The sequence below is a fragment of the Furipterus horrens genome, unplaced genomic scaffold (assembly GCF_987537825.1).
Source record: "Furipterus horrens unplaced genomic scaffold, mFurHor1.1.pri manual_scaffold_5, whole genome shotgun sequence".
In the NCBI taxonomy this organism is placed as follows: domain Eukaryota; kingdom Metazoa; phylum Chordata; class Mammalia; order Chiroptera; family Furipteridae; genus Furipterus; species Furipterus horrens.
In genome coordinates, this window is record NW_028327175.1 from 179,912,755 (window position 1) to 179,931,621 (window position 18,867).

The 18,867-nt window shown below is 43.8% G+C and overlaps 1 protein-coding gene across 2 annotated transcripts in view; it reads left to right on the plus strand.

Annotated features, from left to right (window-relative positions):
* Positions 1–18,867, plus strand: part of ABCC2 (ATP binding cassette subfamily C member 2) — a 61,987-nt gene that overhangs the window by 42,318 nt on the left and 802 nt on the right. For both annotated transcript variants that reach the window (XM_090278394.1, XM_090278395.1), the window contains exons 19-31: positions 1,138–1,318; positions 3,590–3,713; positions 3,986–4,121; positions 4,807–5,026; positions 5,178–5,332; positions 8,015–8,170; positions 9,668–9,867; positions 11,315–11,441; positions 12,978–13,079; positions 13,509–13,652; positions 14,519–14,677; positions 15,506–15,672; positions 18,154–18,348. In XM_090278394.1, coding sequence (XP_090134520.1) covers positions 1,138–1,318; positions 3,590–3,713; positions 3,986–4,121; positions 4,807–5,026; positions 5,178–5,332; positions 8,015–8,170; positions 9,668–9,867; positions 11,315–11,441; positions 12,978–13,079; positions 13,509–13,652; positions 14,519–14,677; positions 15,506–15,672; positions 18,154–18,348 — 2,066 coding nt within the window. The remainder of the gene's footprint in view (positions 1–1,137; positions 1,319–3,589; positions 3,714–3,985; positions 4,122–4,806; positions 5,027–5,177; positions 5,333–8,014; positions 8,171–9,667; positions 9,868–11,314; positions 11,442–12,977; positions 13,080–13,508; positions 13,653–14,518; positions 14,678–15,505; positions 15,673–18,153; positions 18,349–18,867) is intronic.

An 18,867-nucleotide genomic window follows, 5' to 3' on the forward strand; every position in this document is an offset into this window, starting at 1 on the left:
TTGGTATTTGGCCTGTTCCCTTCAAGATTTTCTGAATGTTGCCAGTCAGGATGGCAGGGTTAACTGGGCTGCTGTTTTACTGAGATCTTTTGCTTCTCTCTTGGATCAATGAGTCAACAGGAACTCACTCTTCCTCCTATTCCTGCTCATGAGTTTGGTCTTTAAGGTCTCTTGGCTCCATTTATTAATGAACTGAATACTTACCCTGTTCCTGGTTTGTTTCAAAAACTGGACAAGTGTAGGTAAATGTCTGGTCCCTGCTATCAAGGAATTTACAATCTAATAGGAAGACATACAGAAAAACAAACACAATATTATAATACAAGAATTATTTTAATGGCATTCTACATACACTACAATGGAAACATTGGAGGAACCCAAGTTTTGCCTGTGGACTCAGGAAAGTGTCCCAGAAGAGTTGGCTTGGAGCTGAGACTTGAAGAATGACCATCTCCTGGGTCTTCCCGATAAGAGGGACCTAGTGTCTGTGGTCTGTGAAGAAGAGAGAGATAGTGGGGTTGGGCTATCTTTTCAGAAGCTCTTCTCAGCCCCATGGCTCCTACCTGAGCCTAATTATTGGTCCATAAGATTTTGTCTTTCTTAGAGTAGAGTTCCTGTTCCAGTAGTCAATGTGGTTCATCAATAGACAGGAATACAAGAATGTGGTATCTCACACCAAGAAAGGCCTGGGCCAAAGACAGTTTCTTGCCCCTCAATGTCACTCATATGTTGAAAGAATCTGGGCCGTTCTTGTTAGCTCGGTCTGTTAGCTTGTTAGTGAAAGAGGCAGTTAGTTAGCTAATTATTTAGTTACTTATGTCAAGTGACATTCCTAAGTCTAACTCCTGGCTACCCAAGAAGCTAGAAGAGAACATATGTAGGGCATACCTCATTATGACTATAAAAAATAACTTTGAATACACCTACAATGACAATAGTCTTATCTTACACATGGGCCGGGTTTTAGGATGAGGTGCTAGGAAGGAAAGAGGAACTAAAAGAGGCCAGGTGGTCAGGGCTACATTTTGAAGCAAAGTCCCAGCAGCAAACTGAGGCATCTGTTTTTCCTTCTTTAGAGTAGGACAAGGAAGGTGGCAGACACAGGGTTATCAGCACAACTTACTGTTATTTTTACAGACTCGACTCTTGGTTACACATAGCATTCACTTTCTTCCCCAAGTGGATGAGATTGTGGTCCTGGAGAATGGCACCATCTCAGAGAAAGGGTCCTACAGCACTCTGCTGGCCAAGAAAGGATTGTTTGCTAAGAATCTGAAGACATTTATAAAACAGACGGGTCCTGAAGGAGAAGCCACAGGTATGTAAGGATGATTGGAATAGGGTAGAATCTGGGTATGGCAAAGGAATGGGAGTGGTAAGCCAGTATCTACCTCCTGGACTAGATTTGAGTGTGAATTATCCAAAATCTGCTCTGTCTGTGTTTTGTGTCTCCATAAAGAAACACAGACATAGAAACTCTATGCCTGAGCCAAGCTGGAGGTTCATCCTGCTTATCTGGTCTTTGCCGTGTAATCAAAGGGCACTGTTTAGAAGGGTATGACTGGAAGTTTGGGGTGATTAGCCCTTCCCTCCAGCCTTGGGTCCCAATCTCTGGAACTGAGAAGCAGCCAAACCCTGAATTGCCTTCAGAGACATTTTCCCCTTTTCTTAAAAGATAACACATGTTCATGGCTCTATTGACCCATTTTCTTCCTGCAGAATCCCAGAGTTCTGACAGTGTCCCTTCATTATTTCTCATCTTTGTCCCCTGTAGTCCAAGTTGGCAGCACTTTGTTAAGATTGTTGATTGGATCAAGTCACATGCCTAAACTCTTTAGCAACTCTGTTATTGAGCTTTTCTAGTAAATTTTTTATTTAGTTATTGTAATTTTCAACTCTAGAATTTCTATTTTCTTCTTAAATAATTTTTTCTTTATTGATGTTCTCTACTTGGTGAGAACTTATTCTTGTACTTTCCAGTAGATCTTTAGACATGATTTTCTTTTGTTCTTTAAAAATGTTTATAATAGTTGATTTAAAGTCTTTGTTTGGTGAGTTCAATGTCTGTGCTTCCTCAGGTACAGTTTCTGTCGACTGCTTTTTCCCTGTATATGGTCCGATAACTTCCTGCTTCTTTGTATGACTCTTAATTTTTTGTTGAAAAATGGTCATTTAAATAACATAATCATTCTGGAAATAAGATTTCTGTCTCTCCCTTCCTCTGCCAGGGTTGGTCGTATTGTTTCACCTGCTTAGTTTCTTGAACTATTCTGTTAAGTTTGTATTGTTTGTCACATGGAGTGACTGAAGTCTATGCTTAGTTGGCTGAGGGGTTAGTTAATAACTGAACATTATTTCCTTAAGTGCTGGGAACCAATAAGTTATTTTGCCTTTTCTAAGAGGCTGGGAGAATAGGTGGAGGAATGTTTTTAACACTCCAATAGGCAATTTACAATTCTGCCTAAGCTTTTTTTTTTCCCTGCTTACACAGAGCCTGAAGGTTATCCAGAGATAAGAAAATAGGGCCTTTGTCAAATTTTTCTTGGGCATTTGCATAGCCCTACACATGTGTGTGACATTCTAGATTGCCAGGAATATATTGAAGATATCAAAGCTCCTTATGAATATCTTATTCCCAGCTTTTCATTTTAAGGTTTTGGTCAGCTTCTTATTTACCCCAATTGTATGACAACCTCAGGCAACTGTGTTGTTAAACAATTGCTGCTGATTGTCTGAGCTAGCTGGCTCTGAGTCAGATCCAATAAAGAACAGCCCTGTGAGTGGGGTTTTCCAGGGGCAGGGTGTTTTCAGGAGTCCAAAATCAGCCTGTTTCCTCCAGCAGCTGCCAGGCTGCTGGTTTTTATCATTAACATGATTGTGAGTCTCTTGGTTTCTAGGCTACAGCAGATCTGAGGCGAGAGGAATGGGAATAGAGTAAATTAAACTATCACAAAGCTTACTGTTCTAACATTTAGTCATTTTTTAAAAAATAAATGTTGCTTGGATTACTGCAAGCTTTTGACTAATTTCAGAGTTATGAAAAAGTTTATTTTGACAATTTTTTGCTATTCTTATTGCTTATATGGAGGTATCAATTTCTGGAGGTCCTTACTCCAGCATTCTGATGTCCAGGTTATGTTTACATTTATTTTATTTTATTTTCAAATCTTGTTTTTAAATGCTTTAAGTTTCTAAAGGTTTGTCAAATTATTGGAATTTCAAGAACATTTTAAATTTACACTTAGCTCTTTAGTCAGTTCTGAGGATTGTGACTCTTGTGTTTGTCTACTATTCCTCTTAAAAGTTCTTTCCTGCTCCAAAGGAACTTAGAAGTTTCTGGAAACATTTTTCTCCTTTTGACCATTTTATCTTATAGTGGAATATTAACTTATTTCTCCTTTATTCTGGTATTTCTCAATGAGAAAATGTACCAGTAAGTGGTATTTCTGGAGTAAAAGATCCCAGCCTGTATGTACATCTGGGATCTCTTGCTGAACCCAACAATATCAGAAAAGACATCTCTCTCCTTGTTCATAGGGCCATGAGCGCTCTGTCTAGCTCTCTCTCTAACCTTTGATGTGTCTCCTAGTCAACGAGGACAGCGAAGAAGAAGACGACTGCGGGCTGATGCCCAGTGTGGAGGAAATCCCTGAGGATGTGGCCTCCTTGACCATGAGAAGAGAAAACAGCCTTCGTCGAACGCTTAGCCGCAGGTTGGTCACCTATTTAACTGGTGCCCCCATCCATTCCATATTTCCACGTGATCATTCTCTTTTTCTGTGTGCATAGTGGACACCATGAACACTCCCAGCTCTTCCTTTGTTTCCTTGTCTGGGGAGGAGGGTTGGGGTAGTGTGTTTCCCCACAGCCACCTGATTGGGAATAAACTTTGATGCAATCACAGAGACTGTGACATATGCTTGTAAGAAGACCCTCAGGATGCATCTAAATGCTCAGGAAAGCTTTCCCCTTTTCAATTTCTCAGATCTAGGTCCAATAGCAGGCCTCTGAATCCCCTGAAAAACTCCTTGAAAACTCAGAATATGAATACTCAGAAGGAGGAGGAAGAACTAGTGAAAGGACAAAAATTAATTAAGAAGGAATTCATACAAACTGGAAAGGTGAATACAACAGTGAAAAGTACCATTAGGGGTGATATGAGGCTTGGGATCCCAACATTTCAGTCTGATAATTTGAAAACACATCTACAGAAGGACTATGTCTTATGCATGCTTTGCAAACCTTTAAATAAATTCATCATTGAAATGTTAGTAGACACTCTGGGCTTTCTATCAAATCATATTTCCATGATGAATGAAAATATGTTTCTATTCCTGTGAATATCTTCATAGCACATTTTATGAGTGTTTGATTACATTCTGATACGTAGAACAAACAACAAAACTGCTTTGAGATGCAATTTTGGGAGTTAGAGATCACTAATACATCAATCTCAGAGTGCACAATTCAAATTAACAAAATTTAAAACCAAGGTCTTAAATTTAAGGTCTTACATCCAGTGTCTGCAGTATAACTCCATTTGTCCCACTCCATTTTTCTATCTTCCCCTCTTAATTGCATCTAGAAGCTTACTAATAATATGATAGTTATTTACCTTACATTGTATTTAAGCATTGATTATTATCCTGGCCCAACGCAGAAATGATAACCACAGGCTACCAAATTCTCTTACTTGTGATCCATTTTTTTCTAGGGATCCCACTCCCCCTTATAATTGGTATTCTAGGTAATTCTCCACCAAAAGCCATTATGAATTCTACTAACATTGAGGTGGGGGCTTTGCAGGTCAAGTTCTCCATCTACGTGAAATACCTACGAGCAGTAGGATGGTATTCAATTTTCTTCATCATCCTTGCCTATGTAATTAATTTCGTGGCTTTGATTGGATCCAACCTCTGGCTCAGTGCTTGGACCAATGACTCTAAAACCTACAATGGCACCAACTATCCAGCCTCTCAGAGGGACATGAGAGTTGGTGTCTATGGAGCTCTGGGACTAGTGCAAGGTATGTCTGATGGCTATAATAGCCTTTCCTTACATAATCTGTATGGTCAAGGCACTTTGCCTGGACTCAAGAAAAGAACTGCCATGTGTCCTTGGCACGAGACTTCAGGGATCCCTGCGCATGGTGCTGACTAAACTGGTTCCATTTCTAGGTATATTTGTGCTCACAGCAAATCTCTGGAGTGCCCGTAGCTTCGCCCATGCATCAAGTGTCCTTCACAAACAACTGCTGAACAATATCCTTCGAGCACCCATGAGTTTCTTTGACACAACACCCATAGGCAGGATTGTGAACAGGTTTGCTGGTGTAAGTATCTCAAGGGCTTCAAGATTATTTGTTTGTATGTTGAGGGTCTTCCTATTTCTGACAGGGAAAGAATGCTCATGTCCCCCTGGGCAACACTGTGTAGTTCCAGTTCCTTTGTCCATCAGCATGCAAATTATTTCTTGAGTACTTTGCGTGAGGTCTCAAGGACCCTGGGGATAAAGGAAGGAACAGTTCTGGCCCTTCAGGTAGCTCACCATGGAGTGAGTAAGACAGCCAAAGAAATAAAGAATTATACCAGAATGTGGTAAAACAAAAACAACAACAATGTGTACAATGGTGTTCTGGGAGTACAAAAGAGTGACAGAGGAAAGAGGTACTAAGTCAGACTGGGTGATTTAGGGTGGGAAATGCGAGAAAGGGTGAGACTTAAGTCATAGAAGCTAACGAAAGAGATGGGGAGGGGAGGGGGAGATGAGCAGAAGTGGTGTGCAGAGGGGAAAACCCAAGTAAGAGCACTATCACCGGCTATGACATGGATTAAAGGAATAGCAGGATAACCCTTTGCTTGGTCTCCACCGCCATTCCTGAGGCCTCTACCTTTTGTGCTTTAAAAATAAGTAAATTAGGTCTGGAAAGTGGAAGAGAGCCTCCTGTCCTTTTAATGAGGTTCTAAAACATTGTCTCCATCTACTGCAGATCACTCATTCATTCATTCATTCATTCATTTAATGACATTTATTGAGCACCTTTTATGAGCCAAGGACAATACTAACCATTGGGATGCTCAATAAATGTTCATATTACATAGATGGTTTTCTTCCATGGGCCAGACCACACTCATCGATTCTTTTCTTTTTTTTTTTTTTTTTTTTTTTTTTGACTTCACCCAAGGACACACTTATTGGTTTTAGAGAGAGTGGATAGGAGGGAGAGAAACATCAATGTGAGGGGGAACATCAATAGGTTGTCTCTCATAGGTACCCTGACTGGAGACCAAACCCCCAAACCCGCAACCTAGGTATGTGCCCTGACTGGGAATCAAACCTGCAACATTTTGGTGTACAGGACAATGTTCCAATCAACTGAGCTACCCAGCCAGGACCAAACTCATTGAATCTTAATGCATATGATATGGAACTTCTAGGAATAGAGGCAAAAACTAGGCAATTCTGAGTAGTATTCAATGATCACCTGCACAGCTTTCAGTCCTCTGTAGAAGAGGAAGTACATATCTTAAAATGTCTGAGCAGCTCTGGACCCTTATTTGTGTGGTTGTGGAGCAGACACAGAAAGGCTAGCTCATAGCCCACTGCCAGGTTCTGGGGACACTGACTGCTTCAAGAGTGGGCATTTATCACCTTCTTTTGGGACAAAAATTGTGGGCATAATGTCATTGGAGACAACTTTAGTGAGCTCTCTGCTCTTTAACAGAACCTTTAAAAGTGCACCATTTTGGATAGGAAGATTTCACACAGGTACTTTGCAAAAATTATAACTCATTTCTGACACATTATATAATTAATCTTCTGAAAAAGAGAACATAGAGATCTTAGTTTGAGTTAGTTAGGCAACAGTTGTATTTTGCTAACTGTTTTTGCAGGAAAAAAGAATCTGCCACTAATTATATAGTGAGTTTTGTGGGGGAAGTGGCTCGGGCTCATAAAGGATAGTTTGACCTAAGGTCCTCTAGAACTGATGGTGGAGCCCTTAAGAGCAGGTGGAGGAAAGAAGGAGAATTTGTGCCACTTAAGAGTCAAAAGTAATGTGTATAAAACTGATAGCTGGTGAGAATTTCTTTTTTCTGCCAGCCCTGGACATATTATTATTTACATTCTGATGTAACTTTGGGAAGGGTAAGTTAGACTCAGGAGTCAACCACTCTTCAGGACTCTCTTTGGAAGCTGTTATCCCTTACCCAGTTTGGGACACTCCAGAGATAACATGGAATCAATTTGATACTCACATATAACTAATCTTAGAATCAACAGGTTCTAAGAAATACAGGCAAGGGGAACCCCAAAAATATAACCTATGCTTCTTGTGTATACTCACCATTCATCCATCCACTCATTTGCTCAATTATTTATTCAACATGACATAAAGGTGATATGGTGGTAAGACACATCCATTATCTCTGGTTAGAACACTAACCAGGCAGGAATCCACCTTCCTCTCCCCTTGAAGTCCAATGCTTGACAGAGGAAACAACAACTTGCCGGGTTCCTTAGTCAGGGATGTGTGTGTGTGGCAGGGCTTCCTGACTGGAGCCACCAAACAAATGTTCGTTGAATGCTTGTGCTATGCCAGGCTCTATTCAAGGTACTCAACAGAATTGGGACCTGTGTAAAGTTAGAGTAATTGAACTGACTTGGCTAGAGGAGGGTTTACCTTGTAAGGCTCTATTAGCTTAGGGTGGTTATGAATGGTTTAAAAATTTGAAAAATGGGAATTTCACTGCCAAGGGTAAAAATCTTTGCCAAATCTATTGAAGGATGACTACCATATCTGTTTGGAAGGATTTAGAAAGATAAAGACATTACAGAAATTAGATTGGTTTTCAGGGTGAGCAGAACAGTCTATTGCAAATGAATATCATGAAGTGATTAAATGAAGGAGTCACTGAGAACTCAGAATTGAACATACTTCCTACTAGAATCAGGAAAAGCTAAAATGCTGTAGGAATTCATCAATATACCATCTTTCCTAACTGCGTGTCCCTAGGATATTTCCACAGTAGACGACACCCTCCCCACATCCTTGCGCAGCTGGATTTTGTGCTTCCTGGGGATCATCAGCACCCTCGTCATGATTTGCATGGCCACTCCAATCTTCATTATCATCATCATTCCTCTTGGCATCATTTACGTGTCCGTTCAGGTAGGCTTGGAAATGGCTGGGTCTCTACTCCTCTCTATTTATAAAGCCCAGGCTCCTTCCTGAGCATCTTTTCCTTTGTTTATCGCTAGTCACCCTCTCCTCTTCAGCATCTTTGTTATTTACTCCTATATGGATATCCAGAGGCGCCCACAGGCCACTGTCTGAAGCTGAGGTGGCAGCACCAATAGAGTCATGGTTCACAGCAAATCTAACCTTAACTCTGTCCCCTGAGAAGCTTAAGTGAGGCATATTGATATTTACATCCCAGACTACCATGAGGGTGGCCCTGGACAAAGTTTTGAAGCTCTACAAGAACCCCCACTCCCAAAATGGTTAGGTCATTGGTTGCTATGGTTACTTCCTTGGTTGACTTGGGCTAATCTGCTTGGAGATGTGTCTCTGCAGGAACTCCATCTCTTCACATCAGGGCAGATCCAGTTTCACTGGGTGTCTTTGAATGACTTAGGCTCAATTTCAATGTGTTCTTGAGGGAACTGGTAGCTTGAGAGCCAAGACTCACAGAAAAACTGGAGCAAGTGGAAGGGACTCCATGCCCATAAAAAAAACTGATGAGGGGAGGAAAGCTGTGGAAAGAACTCTTGTCGCACCACCTACCTGTGGGATAAACAGGAAAACAATTCTGGCCTTGCTGTCAAGGACGGCCTGTGGCCTGCGGTGAGGGGCCACCTCCTGGTGTTTGTATTGGGTTCCCCCTCAGGTACGTTGTCATCTTGGTAACAGCCTTTTGACTGTTAATAATGAACCAATAAATAAGATGCAGGATACTTGAGAAAACGTTCAGGTATAACATTTTGAATTCTGACTCTCAAATGTTGCGCTCTTCCCTAGTTTCAACAAATCCTCATGGAATCTAGCAGCACTACTAACCCAGTCCACCGAACCTCCCCCTTCAGCCCTCGTGGCTCAGAAAGCCAGCCTGCGCTCTCTGTCACACCCAGTTCTGGCTCTTAAACCCTCCACATTCCACACAGCTCCAGAACTGTCTTTCACCACAACACCTGTCTCTGTTCAATTTTTATCCAAACCTCCACATGCCTTTCTCTGGCCACTTCCTGACCATCTCCACTTTCCACACCACTTAGGTCCCAGATGCATTTACATAGCTGTTTTGGAGACCATTTTTTTCTAACTGCTGCCCAAAAACTGTCATTTGGACAATATATGCAGATCCTTGGGGAGAATATGGATTAGGCTGACAAAACTCCTTACGTGGTTTGGAAGTTCAGACCACTAAGGCTGTGCTACAGTCTCTTCCTCATCTTCTGCTGTCCCCCACCAACCTCAGATCTTCCCACCTTCCTCTTACTCTGAGCCTCTCTCATCGTTCTTCCAGCCAGAGGTGAGACCAAAGGCTTCTGTCCTGTTCAGTGTGGGCTGTGACTGTCAAGGTGAAGAACACTGGGTCACACAGAGGAAGAGGTGCGGCCTATGTGACATGATTGTGTGACTAACTGACTCCTTCCTTTTGGGGTCCAGATTTTTTATGTGGCCACTTCCCGCCAGCTGAGACGCCTGGACTCTGTCACCAGATCCCCACTCTACTCCTTCTTCAGTGAGACTGTGTCAGGCTTATCTGTTATCCGTGCGTTTCAGCACCAGCAGCGATTTCTAAAACACAATGAGGTGCTGATTGACACTAACCAGAAGTGTGTCTTTTCCTGGATTATCTCCAACAGGTGAGGTTTCCCTGGGTGTTTACCCAAATGTGCACTTTGGGGCTCTGCATGTATGACTTAGCTATGGGACAGCAGACATAGCCAGTGATATGAAAGTCACTATGGCCAAACACACCGGCAATGTAAGGAGAGAGAAGAAAGCGTGAGCTTTGGAGTCAGAGACCAGGTTCCTGTGCCTGCTCTGCCATTTACCACACCAGGTGAATCGCCTTTACCTTTCTGAAGGAAACCTCATTTTCTTTGTTTTGACAATGGCTAGAACACAGCCCCACTCACAGGCTTGTGGTGCAAGCCCAGTAACATCTGTGAGCACCGTGTAACCCAGGTACTGCGCAGGGGTCGTGTGGCCTGGGTATTCTCTGTTTGCTTTCCTGGGAGTGAATGCATGGTTTTCTACAGGCAGGACAACTCTTTGTAGGGTGGCAAAAGCAGCAGAGGTTGGAGGGAGGGGATCTGGGAATTTTTAGAGAAAGCCAGTGATGACATTGGAAAGTTCACATCCTGTGAAGAAAGTCCCTGAGGAGGGTGAGCGCTCTTCATTTCTCCAGCATCACTAGACCCTGGCAAGAAGTGGTAGGTCCCTGAAGAGATAAGGTCTTGTAGAGGAAGTGAAATTCTTGAGTGCTTTGAACATGGTCTGGAGGTATTAGTTGGAACATGAAGAGACCAGGAATTTGATTGTAAAAGTATTTGATTTCTTAGCTACTTTTCAAGAAGGAAACAGGCATACAAATCAATCCTATTGGATGCCTATTGTAAATATGTATCATATTTATTTGCACAGTGCTAGAATTATTGGTGCAAATTTATTAAATACATTTTATTTGGGAAAGTCAATTTTTATAAAAATTTTTATAAACCATATCTGTAATATCCTATTTGGTTCTCTGCAGTCGATCCCCCAAGTCGCGGCCAACTTCTCTCCACCCCACCTTCTTCTCTGCCTTTTTAAAATCATGAAATCAGACAGGCTCTGTTGCCCTCTGCTGAGCTGCTTCCATGTGGATTCTCTATGGCATTATCTCCCCATCTGATCAAAAGTCACTTGGAACAGTTGTTTAAATGCAGGTTCCTGAGCCCCATCCTAGGCCCCCTGAGTCAGAATCTCCTGGGGTAGAAGCCAAACTGTTTTTTGCATGGTTTTATATACTTTTAACAACTGCCCCAGATGATTCTTATGATTTGACAAGTTTGGGAGACATTGAACCATAGGATTCCCTTAGTTTAGCAAACTTCTCTAGTATCTTTAAAGTGCAATTTATTCTCTAAAATCCAACTTGAAAGACTTAGGAATACATGGTAGAGTCAAACTGAAGCACCTGCTAGGAACACTATTCTACCATCTCAAGCCCTCTAGAATGTTCTATAAACACCTCTACTACTGGGTCAGGTAAGAAAGTGAATACCTCCCAGTGACACCTCTCTCTCTGGTTTTGTTGTTCTACAGGTGGCTTGCAGTGCGTCTGGAGCTGGTTGCAAACTTGATTGTCTTCTTTTCATCATTGATGATGGTTATTTATAGAGATACCCTAAGTGGGAACATTGTGGGCTTTGTTCTGTCCAATGCACTCAATGTGAGTCTGAGGGTTGGGAGTTCGGTTAAATGAATGCATTGAGTCTTAAATTGTGTCCAAAGTGTGCCATGAGGTCCATGCTCTTGATTCTTTTCTAGATCCAGAGGCACTAGGGGAGGCTGAGATTCAAACCCCAGCTTCGTCTCTTTCTAATTGTGTAACCCATGGGCACTCTCCTTACTCTTTCTAAATAGGTACCGGAGTCATCTGGACAGAAATGTTATTGCCCTTGGGAATTAAGAAAGCAATTTCATATGAGTCCATCTAATAGTTCCCTGTCTGTTTTCCTCTTTGCTTGATCTAGTCAAAGGAGAGAATATATTAGTTTCTTTTCCATAATATAGCAGTAACCAGAAAGTCATTTTAGTAAGTATTTTCTTCTGTTTGTTTTTCTTAGATTTCAGAATAATTGGAGAAATCCTAATAGAGAACACAGAGTTCAATAAAACTATACTACATCCTCAGAGTGACTAGGGGCTAAATGTTAGATGTTATTTCCTAGCACCTAAGACAGTGGCTGGCACTACAGTAAATGTTCAATATATGATACTCATTTAATGGGTCCTTTGGTCATCTTTCATGGTATCTTTTTAAACTAATATACTGGAGGTTTGCCCAGCTACCAGCACACTCTATGTGGTGCTGTCTTCAGTAGAAGTTAATAAGGCCCAAGGTGATCATGGCAGACACCCAGAGGATGCCGTTGTTCACCATAGTGCCACTGGGTTCCTTGTGCTGCTGCTTCTTTCTCCACCCAGGCTTGTTAACCTGGGAGAGATGAGACAGAGAATCAGACTGACCAAAACAAAAACAGTCAATATCAATGATTTCATGTTGTTTCACCTACTCTTGGTCCCCACGATCCTGGGCTCTCCCTCTCTCTAACCACCATTCACTCAACAAAAACTCCCTGGTTTGAGTCTTTGTCTGAAAGAAGCTTCCCAAGACTCTAGACTGGACTGGATCAGGATAACCCCCTTACTGGTGGTTCGGTGCATCTTTATAATGGCAGCATGGCACCTGGAGTTTACTGGGGTAATGGAGGACAAGGATCCACCCTGAGGGCTGGGTTCTCAAAAGAGCTATTGTTGAGAGCAGAGATGAGGCAGCTTTTTAGAAGGCATTTTCATTCCTGGTTTTTTTTCTTATTTTTTCCCTATTTGCAGAAGGCCACCCACCACCATTTCTGCAAAGTACACTAAGCTTACAGGCAGGAGAGCCAAGTTCTGGTCATACTGCACCAACTGCCAGCCTCTCCAGCCCCAGCGTTAGCCCCAAGGCACCCCAAGCTCATTTTGCCTTTCACGTGAGCACCACACAGTTGAGCACTGAGTTGTCCTCCAGCCATTCGATGCACGGGTCTCATTTCCTCCTTCAAGGAGGTGAATGAACATTGGTACCTACACCTTTCTTGCTGTCTCGTAGAGCTCAGCATAATGCTCAGCGCAGAGCAGCCCCTGAATTGATTTTGTGGTCCGATGAGCTGCATTGGCTTCTGAGCCTGAGATGATCTTTAGTCTTCTGGTTTCTCTGTAGATCACACAAACCCTGAACTGGCTAGTGAGGATGACGTCAGATGTTGAGACCAACATTGTGGCTGTTGAGCGCATAAATGAGTACATAAACCTGGAAAATGAGGTAAGAAGGTATTAGAGAAACCCAGGGACAAGGCAAAGAAAAATATGTGACTCCTTCGAGAAAGCGTTCTCACCTTATCTGGAGGCTACACGTGGGGGGTTATAAAGGTTCCGCTAAAAGTTTCCCTTGCTGTTACTCAAATGACCCAATTTCTTGAACCTTAGAATAGGAAATGGTTTAGGGGAGGTCATGTCTTAGAACGTAGTAAGCTAAATGGTGGCTTCAACTGGGAGATCTTGTGAGACAGGGTTTCTGCAACTGAATAAGGTAGGAACCTCTGGAAGTCTCAGTCTAGTTCAGTCTGTTAAATGTAGACACCCACAGGGGGCTGAAACACTGCTACCCCTCCACTGCTCTGCGACACAAGCCCCATGGGGATTGTTCAGCGAGCTGCCTCCATATAAAGCACTTCTCCTGTCTCCTTGCCAGGCACCCTGGGTGACTGAGAACAGGCCTCCAGCAGGGTGGCCCAGCAAAGGGGAGATTCAGTTTAACAACTACCAAGTACGGTACCGGCCTGAACTGGATCTGGTACTGAAAGGGATCACTTGTGACATCAAGAGCCAGGAGAAGGTAGGTAGAGCTGAAGAAAGGCTGGGGTGTGAGTCCTTGTGATGGAAGGACAATTGGACACAGAGGTGGGGTGGGCAACCAAACTCTGGGCCCTCATCGTTGCGATATAGTGACAGGATCCGGGCACTTCCTCTGCGGGGAAGTGTAGTAAGACAGCGCGACCACCAGAGGGCAGGATATCCACACGTGATCAAGCGGACTTACGGGGCTGCAAGGACTTTTAGCTCAGCCCTTCCCCGCCCTCCTTGCCTCGTTCTCCCCTTGCTGACCAGGGCTCATTTCGTGAGAGGGCCAGGGAATGTAAAGAGGAAGTCAGGGAGCACACGGCTTGGGGAAAGAATTGACGAGAACATCAGTGTGGAGGTTCTCCCTGCAGCGAGAATGGCCTAGTTCTCCTTCGGGTTTGCAAAGTCCTGCACCCTCGTTTGATGTTCTTGTTCTCTGAGGATCTGGGGGTCTGATGTAGGACCCAAAACTGTCTGGGTGAGGATGCTGAGGTCCAGATCAGGGTCTGGTTCTCAGCTGATGGCAGGCCTGATTGTTCCTTCCCCTCCCTTCTAAACAAGGATTTTTTTTAAAAAAAATCTATCGTTTTCAATAATAATTATAACAGCTGCTGATGTGTCCATTTCCAACAGTCACTGTAGTTCTCAGCAAGCCACAGTTTAGGAGGTGGGATGGGACAGCCATCTCGTTCTGACATCTGGGCCCTTTTTTCCCCACCAAAACCAAAATCAGTTTAACATCTTAGAGATAAAAGTAGCCAATCACTGCCTCTTTCCACCTGTGATTCTGACTGTCCCACGCGGCATTTATATCCACCAAGGATTGCATGGCGACCTAACCTGCAAAGGACCTCTTTACAGATTGGTGTGGTGGGCAGGACAGGAGCTGGAAAGTCATCCCTGACAAACAGCCTCTTCAGAATCCTAGAGGCTGCAGGTGGCCAGATCGTCATTGATGGCATAGACATCGCCTCCATTGGGCTCCATGACCTCAGAGAGAAGCTCACCATCATCCCCCAGGTGAGCTCTAGAACTTACAGTCACACTTGGCAGGGGACAGATGCAAGAAATGTGTGCATCTTCTTCTTGATGTAGATTCAGTTAGCAGTGTTCTTTCTGCAGTCTGCCCAGAGTACCTGAGCTAGTCCCTTCCCTAAGACTCACTGGTTCCAGAATTTACAAAAACAAGTTCTGCGTTTTTTTGGTAATATGCTAGTGTGACTGCCTGTATGTAGCCAGTAGGTGGCAGCAACACAACAGAAGTCAAATAAAGCAGATGATTATTTAGCATTTCTATAGCCCATCACGGTTTGCAAAGCTCTTTGCAATCAGCATTAGCAGTTTCACCACTGAAGCTTGAAACCATTAAGCTTTATATTCTTCATCTGACGGGGTTAGAAGATAGGGCAGGGAGTGTGCTGCAGGTTTCTGCCAGCAAGCCAACGCTTGGTGCATTGGCAAGAAAGGCTGCCCCTCGTTCCTCTCTGGACCCCACCAAATAAGGACGGCCCTGGAGGCTTCTGGCTGGTATATGGGTCCTCATCAGAACCATATCCCTCTGCTCACTGCAGCCAAGTCTCTGGGGGTGGTTCTGGTTTGTCTGGTGTTAGCTCAGTTTGATGCACTCTTTTCTCCAGCCTCTTCAAAGACATAATAAATTCTTCTCCTGTGACTGTTCCACCCTGGATCCCTCCACCTCCACACCATGAGTTTTTATTTAGGAGTGTGGAACTTGCAACCCAGCTTTCCCTCTCGGGCCAGTCCTACTCGCTCTCTCCTGGCCACAAAGTACTGCTAGTCCCTTTTCTGCCGTTAGCCCCAACAGCCCCTTCATCCCTTGACTTGCAGGATCCCATCCTGTTCTCCGGAAGCCTGAGGATGAATCTAGACCCTTTCAATAACTACTCCGATGAGGAGATTTGGAAGGCCCTGGAGCTGGCTCACCTCAAATCCTTTGTGGCCAGCCTGCAACTTGGTTTGTCCCATGAACTGACAGAGGCCGGTGACAACCTTAGGTAATGTTTCCTAACACACCTGCCCCACAGGCAGTGAGAGGAGGTGAGGGGAACGACTGCTTGGTTCCTTGTGCTAGAGGGTGTCTGGCATCATAGAACTTGCCCTCTTCCCGTGTAAAGTGGGCATGCGGTGAAGATGTCATGAGAGGACAGATGTGAATGTGCATGGAAACGCCAGAAAAACCTTTGTTGGTATATGTGCCCTCTCAAGACATCATGCAAAGTGAGTTCACAGGTCCGCCATTCTGGAGGTTTTCCTCTTAGCTGCTCACTGCAATCAGGATAAGAACAATCGTGACACCTGGTCCAACCGCAGAAAGTCTGATTTCACTGGTATATGGTATAGACTGGACGTGGGCGTCCCAAAGGATCCTAGGGGTTGCTGTGGGCATCCATTTTGAGCAGACCTGGCCTAAAGGTCATGCAGGTGATGGGGACATGGTGTCTGCAGGATCCATGGGCACCTGAAACACCTTAAACCAACAGAGAGACTCTCAACTTCACAGTTCTTTTTACCTTCCCAAAGATTCTTTATACAGGCTAACACTTCACACTTTCGACCTTCACTTATCCTGTCACTTAATAAGTTGACCCAGCATTTTCCCTGTGGCAATTGGGTTTTTCCCTCCACACACTGAACTTCAGCCTTCAGCCAAAGCCACTGCTCAGAGGCAGTGCTTCCTGCAGTCCCAGAGTGGTGAGCAGGGCAGGGACCACTAATAAGTGAAACTCATCTAAAAAGGGAGGCTCAGTAACTCAGTTAGTAGATCAGCAGCTCTGGCTTTACCCAAAAACCTGTAATAATTGCAGATTCTCAGGCTCTTGACCAGAATCTTTGTGTATATTACAGTTTGAGAAGCAATGCCTAGCGCATTGATTCTTAACTAGGCTGCACACTAGAATCACTCAGGAATCTTCTGAAAAATCTCAGTACCCAGGCTGTACCCCAGACCAGCTGAATTAGGGGCCCAGAGCACTTCAGTGTGTAGCTTTGGGATAGAAGGCTGCCATGTTTGTTTTCCCTCTGCAGTGGGTCTGGGAACTAGTAGGACTTGATGGGTCTTTAAGCCCATGAAATAGATTATTCAAACATTCAGTCAACAAATATACATTGAGCATCTACTGTATGCAGACACTAGAGGTACAGAGGGAGATGACACAGACACAGTCCCTGGTCTCCTGGCACTTACAATGTCATGGAGAAGACAGGCCTTGTGCGACTCAATGCCAGGCAGTAAATGCTGTGGACATGTGGGGCCATGTAGGACCCTCTGCCAGGATGTGACAGACGGACCTTGATACTTACAGTTTGTAAGAACAAAATATCACATTGTCCTTCTCTGTCCATGCTGGGAGACACTTAAATGGCATTTCCAGTGCCTTGGTTTGGAGGTGTTGAAACTTAAATTTCTCTGATGAGTGATGAGAGATCGGAGATCAATCAGCTTGGAGAGAGAGACAGCAGCCCAGCCCAATGGGGCCTCAGCAGCAGCCTGTGATATGAGGCCCAGCAGAACAAGGCAGGAGTTTGGTGTAAGTTCAGGAAATAGTTTTGCAGTTGCCTCTGTTTTTACAGTACAGAGAAAAACTGGAAGTTCATCTTGGGTGACTTCTCATCTGCAGAAATTTTCTCCCAGAGAATTACAGAACTTTTAGTCTAGCCACCCTCTGTTTAATATGTTCCCTAATGGCCACAGCAGGAAAGAGCAATCAGCTAATTACTGAATATTTCCTCCACATCATTTCCCAGAGCTTCTTTATGTAAGTAAGAGGTCCAGCCTTCATTACCAGCTCTTCACAAATTAAAGTGATTTGCATTTCACAAGCATATTCAAGTTCCACATACATTGCATCTCACACCAAGACATCATGTTCATTAGATAGCTACATCTCTAATCAAGGCAGAAGGCCTTGAACAAATAATTAGCCTTGAGACTAGAATTACACATTAAAATAACAGATGGATTTGCTAAGACCACTAAGAAATGCCACTGGGGCATTCTGGTGTGGTGTCACCTTGTCTTAATGGTGTCAGGTCAAATACTGCTGAAATGAACTTGGGCATCCATCTTATTTCGGAATTGTGGTTAGTGTGCTGGGATATCACTGCAGCCAAACGGAAAGCACTATTCCTGTGCTAGTGTGTTCCAAACTTGTTAAACATGAAAATTGCCTGGGGTGCTTATTAAAAATACACATTTCTTGGCTCCTCCCTATTCTGATGGAGTACTGTGGGGCTCACAAATATGAATTTTTAAATTAAGTACTTGGGTCTTCTAATTACTTGGAAAAGTTTGGCAAACATTGCCCAGGCAAAAATGATCAGCTAGTGGAAGAGGCTAAGGCGTTCGGGACAGCAGGGGGCGGGTAGTTAGGAGCATGGGTTTTCAATGTCTCGTCGAGTCTTGTCAGCCCAACATCCCATCCCAGGTTATTCCGTGGGCCTTGGGGCTAATGCCTGGTTTCTGCCCTTGTCTGCAGCATAGGGCAGAGGCAGCTACTGTGCCTGGCCAGGGCTCTGCTTCGGAAATCCAAGATTCTGATCATGGATGAGGCCACTGCTGCAATAGATCTCGAGACAGACCACCTCATCCAGATAACCATCCAAAAGGAGTTCTCCCACTGCACCACGATGACCATTGCACACAGGCTGCACACCATCATGGACAGTGACAAGTGAGTGGGGTGGGGATGAGCTTGATAGATCCGGCTTAGCCCTTTGTCAACACTAATAGCGTCGGCTGTGAGATATCTTACAGCAGAAGGATTAACCACCATTATTTTATTGATGAAGAAATGGCAGCTGAGAAATTTCAAGTCATTTGCACAAAATGACAGATCAAGTTAATGAAATCCAACAGGGTTAAGTAAACTGCCTTGAGGGAAAAATGGAAAACTGTACAACTATCACCATAATTGAGTACGGGGAGGTGGAGTCTCAGGCTGAGTGGCAGGCACTGGCTACAGACCTTCCCAGCTAAGGGTCTCAGCTGTGACCCCTATAAACTGCTTTCTGTTCCTCACATGGGTTACTTTGAAAATGGGGGGTAATGTAAGTAATCTTAGGAACTGGGGAGAATAGGCTACCTTAAACAAAGCATACCTTTTTTTTTATAAGCTTATATAAATGGGCTCAGATAGTGTCTATTCTTCTACTACTTGATTCTCTTGTTCAACATTTTATATGGATTTCAT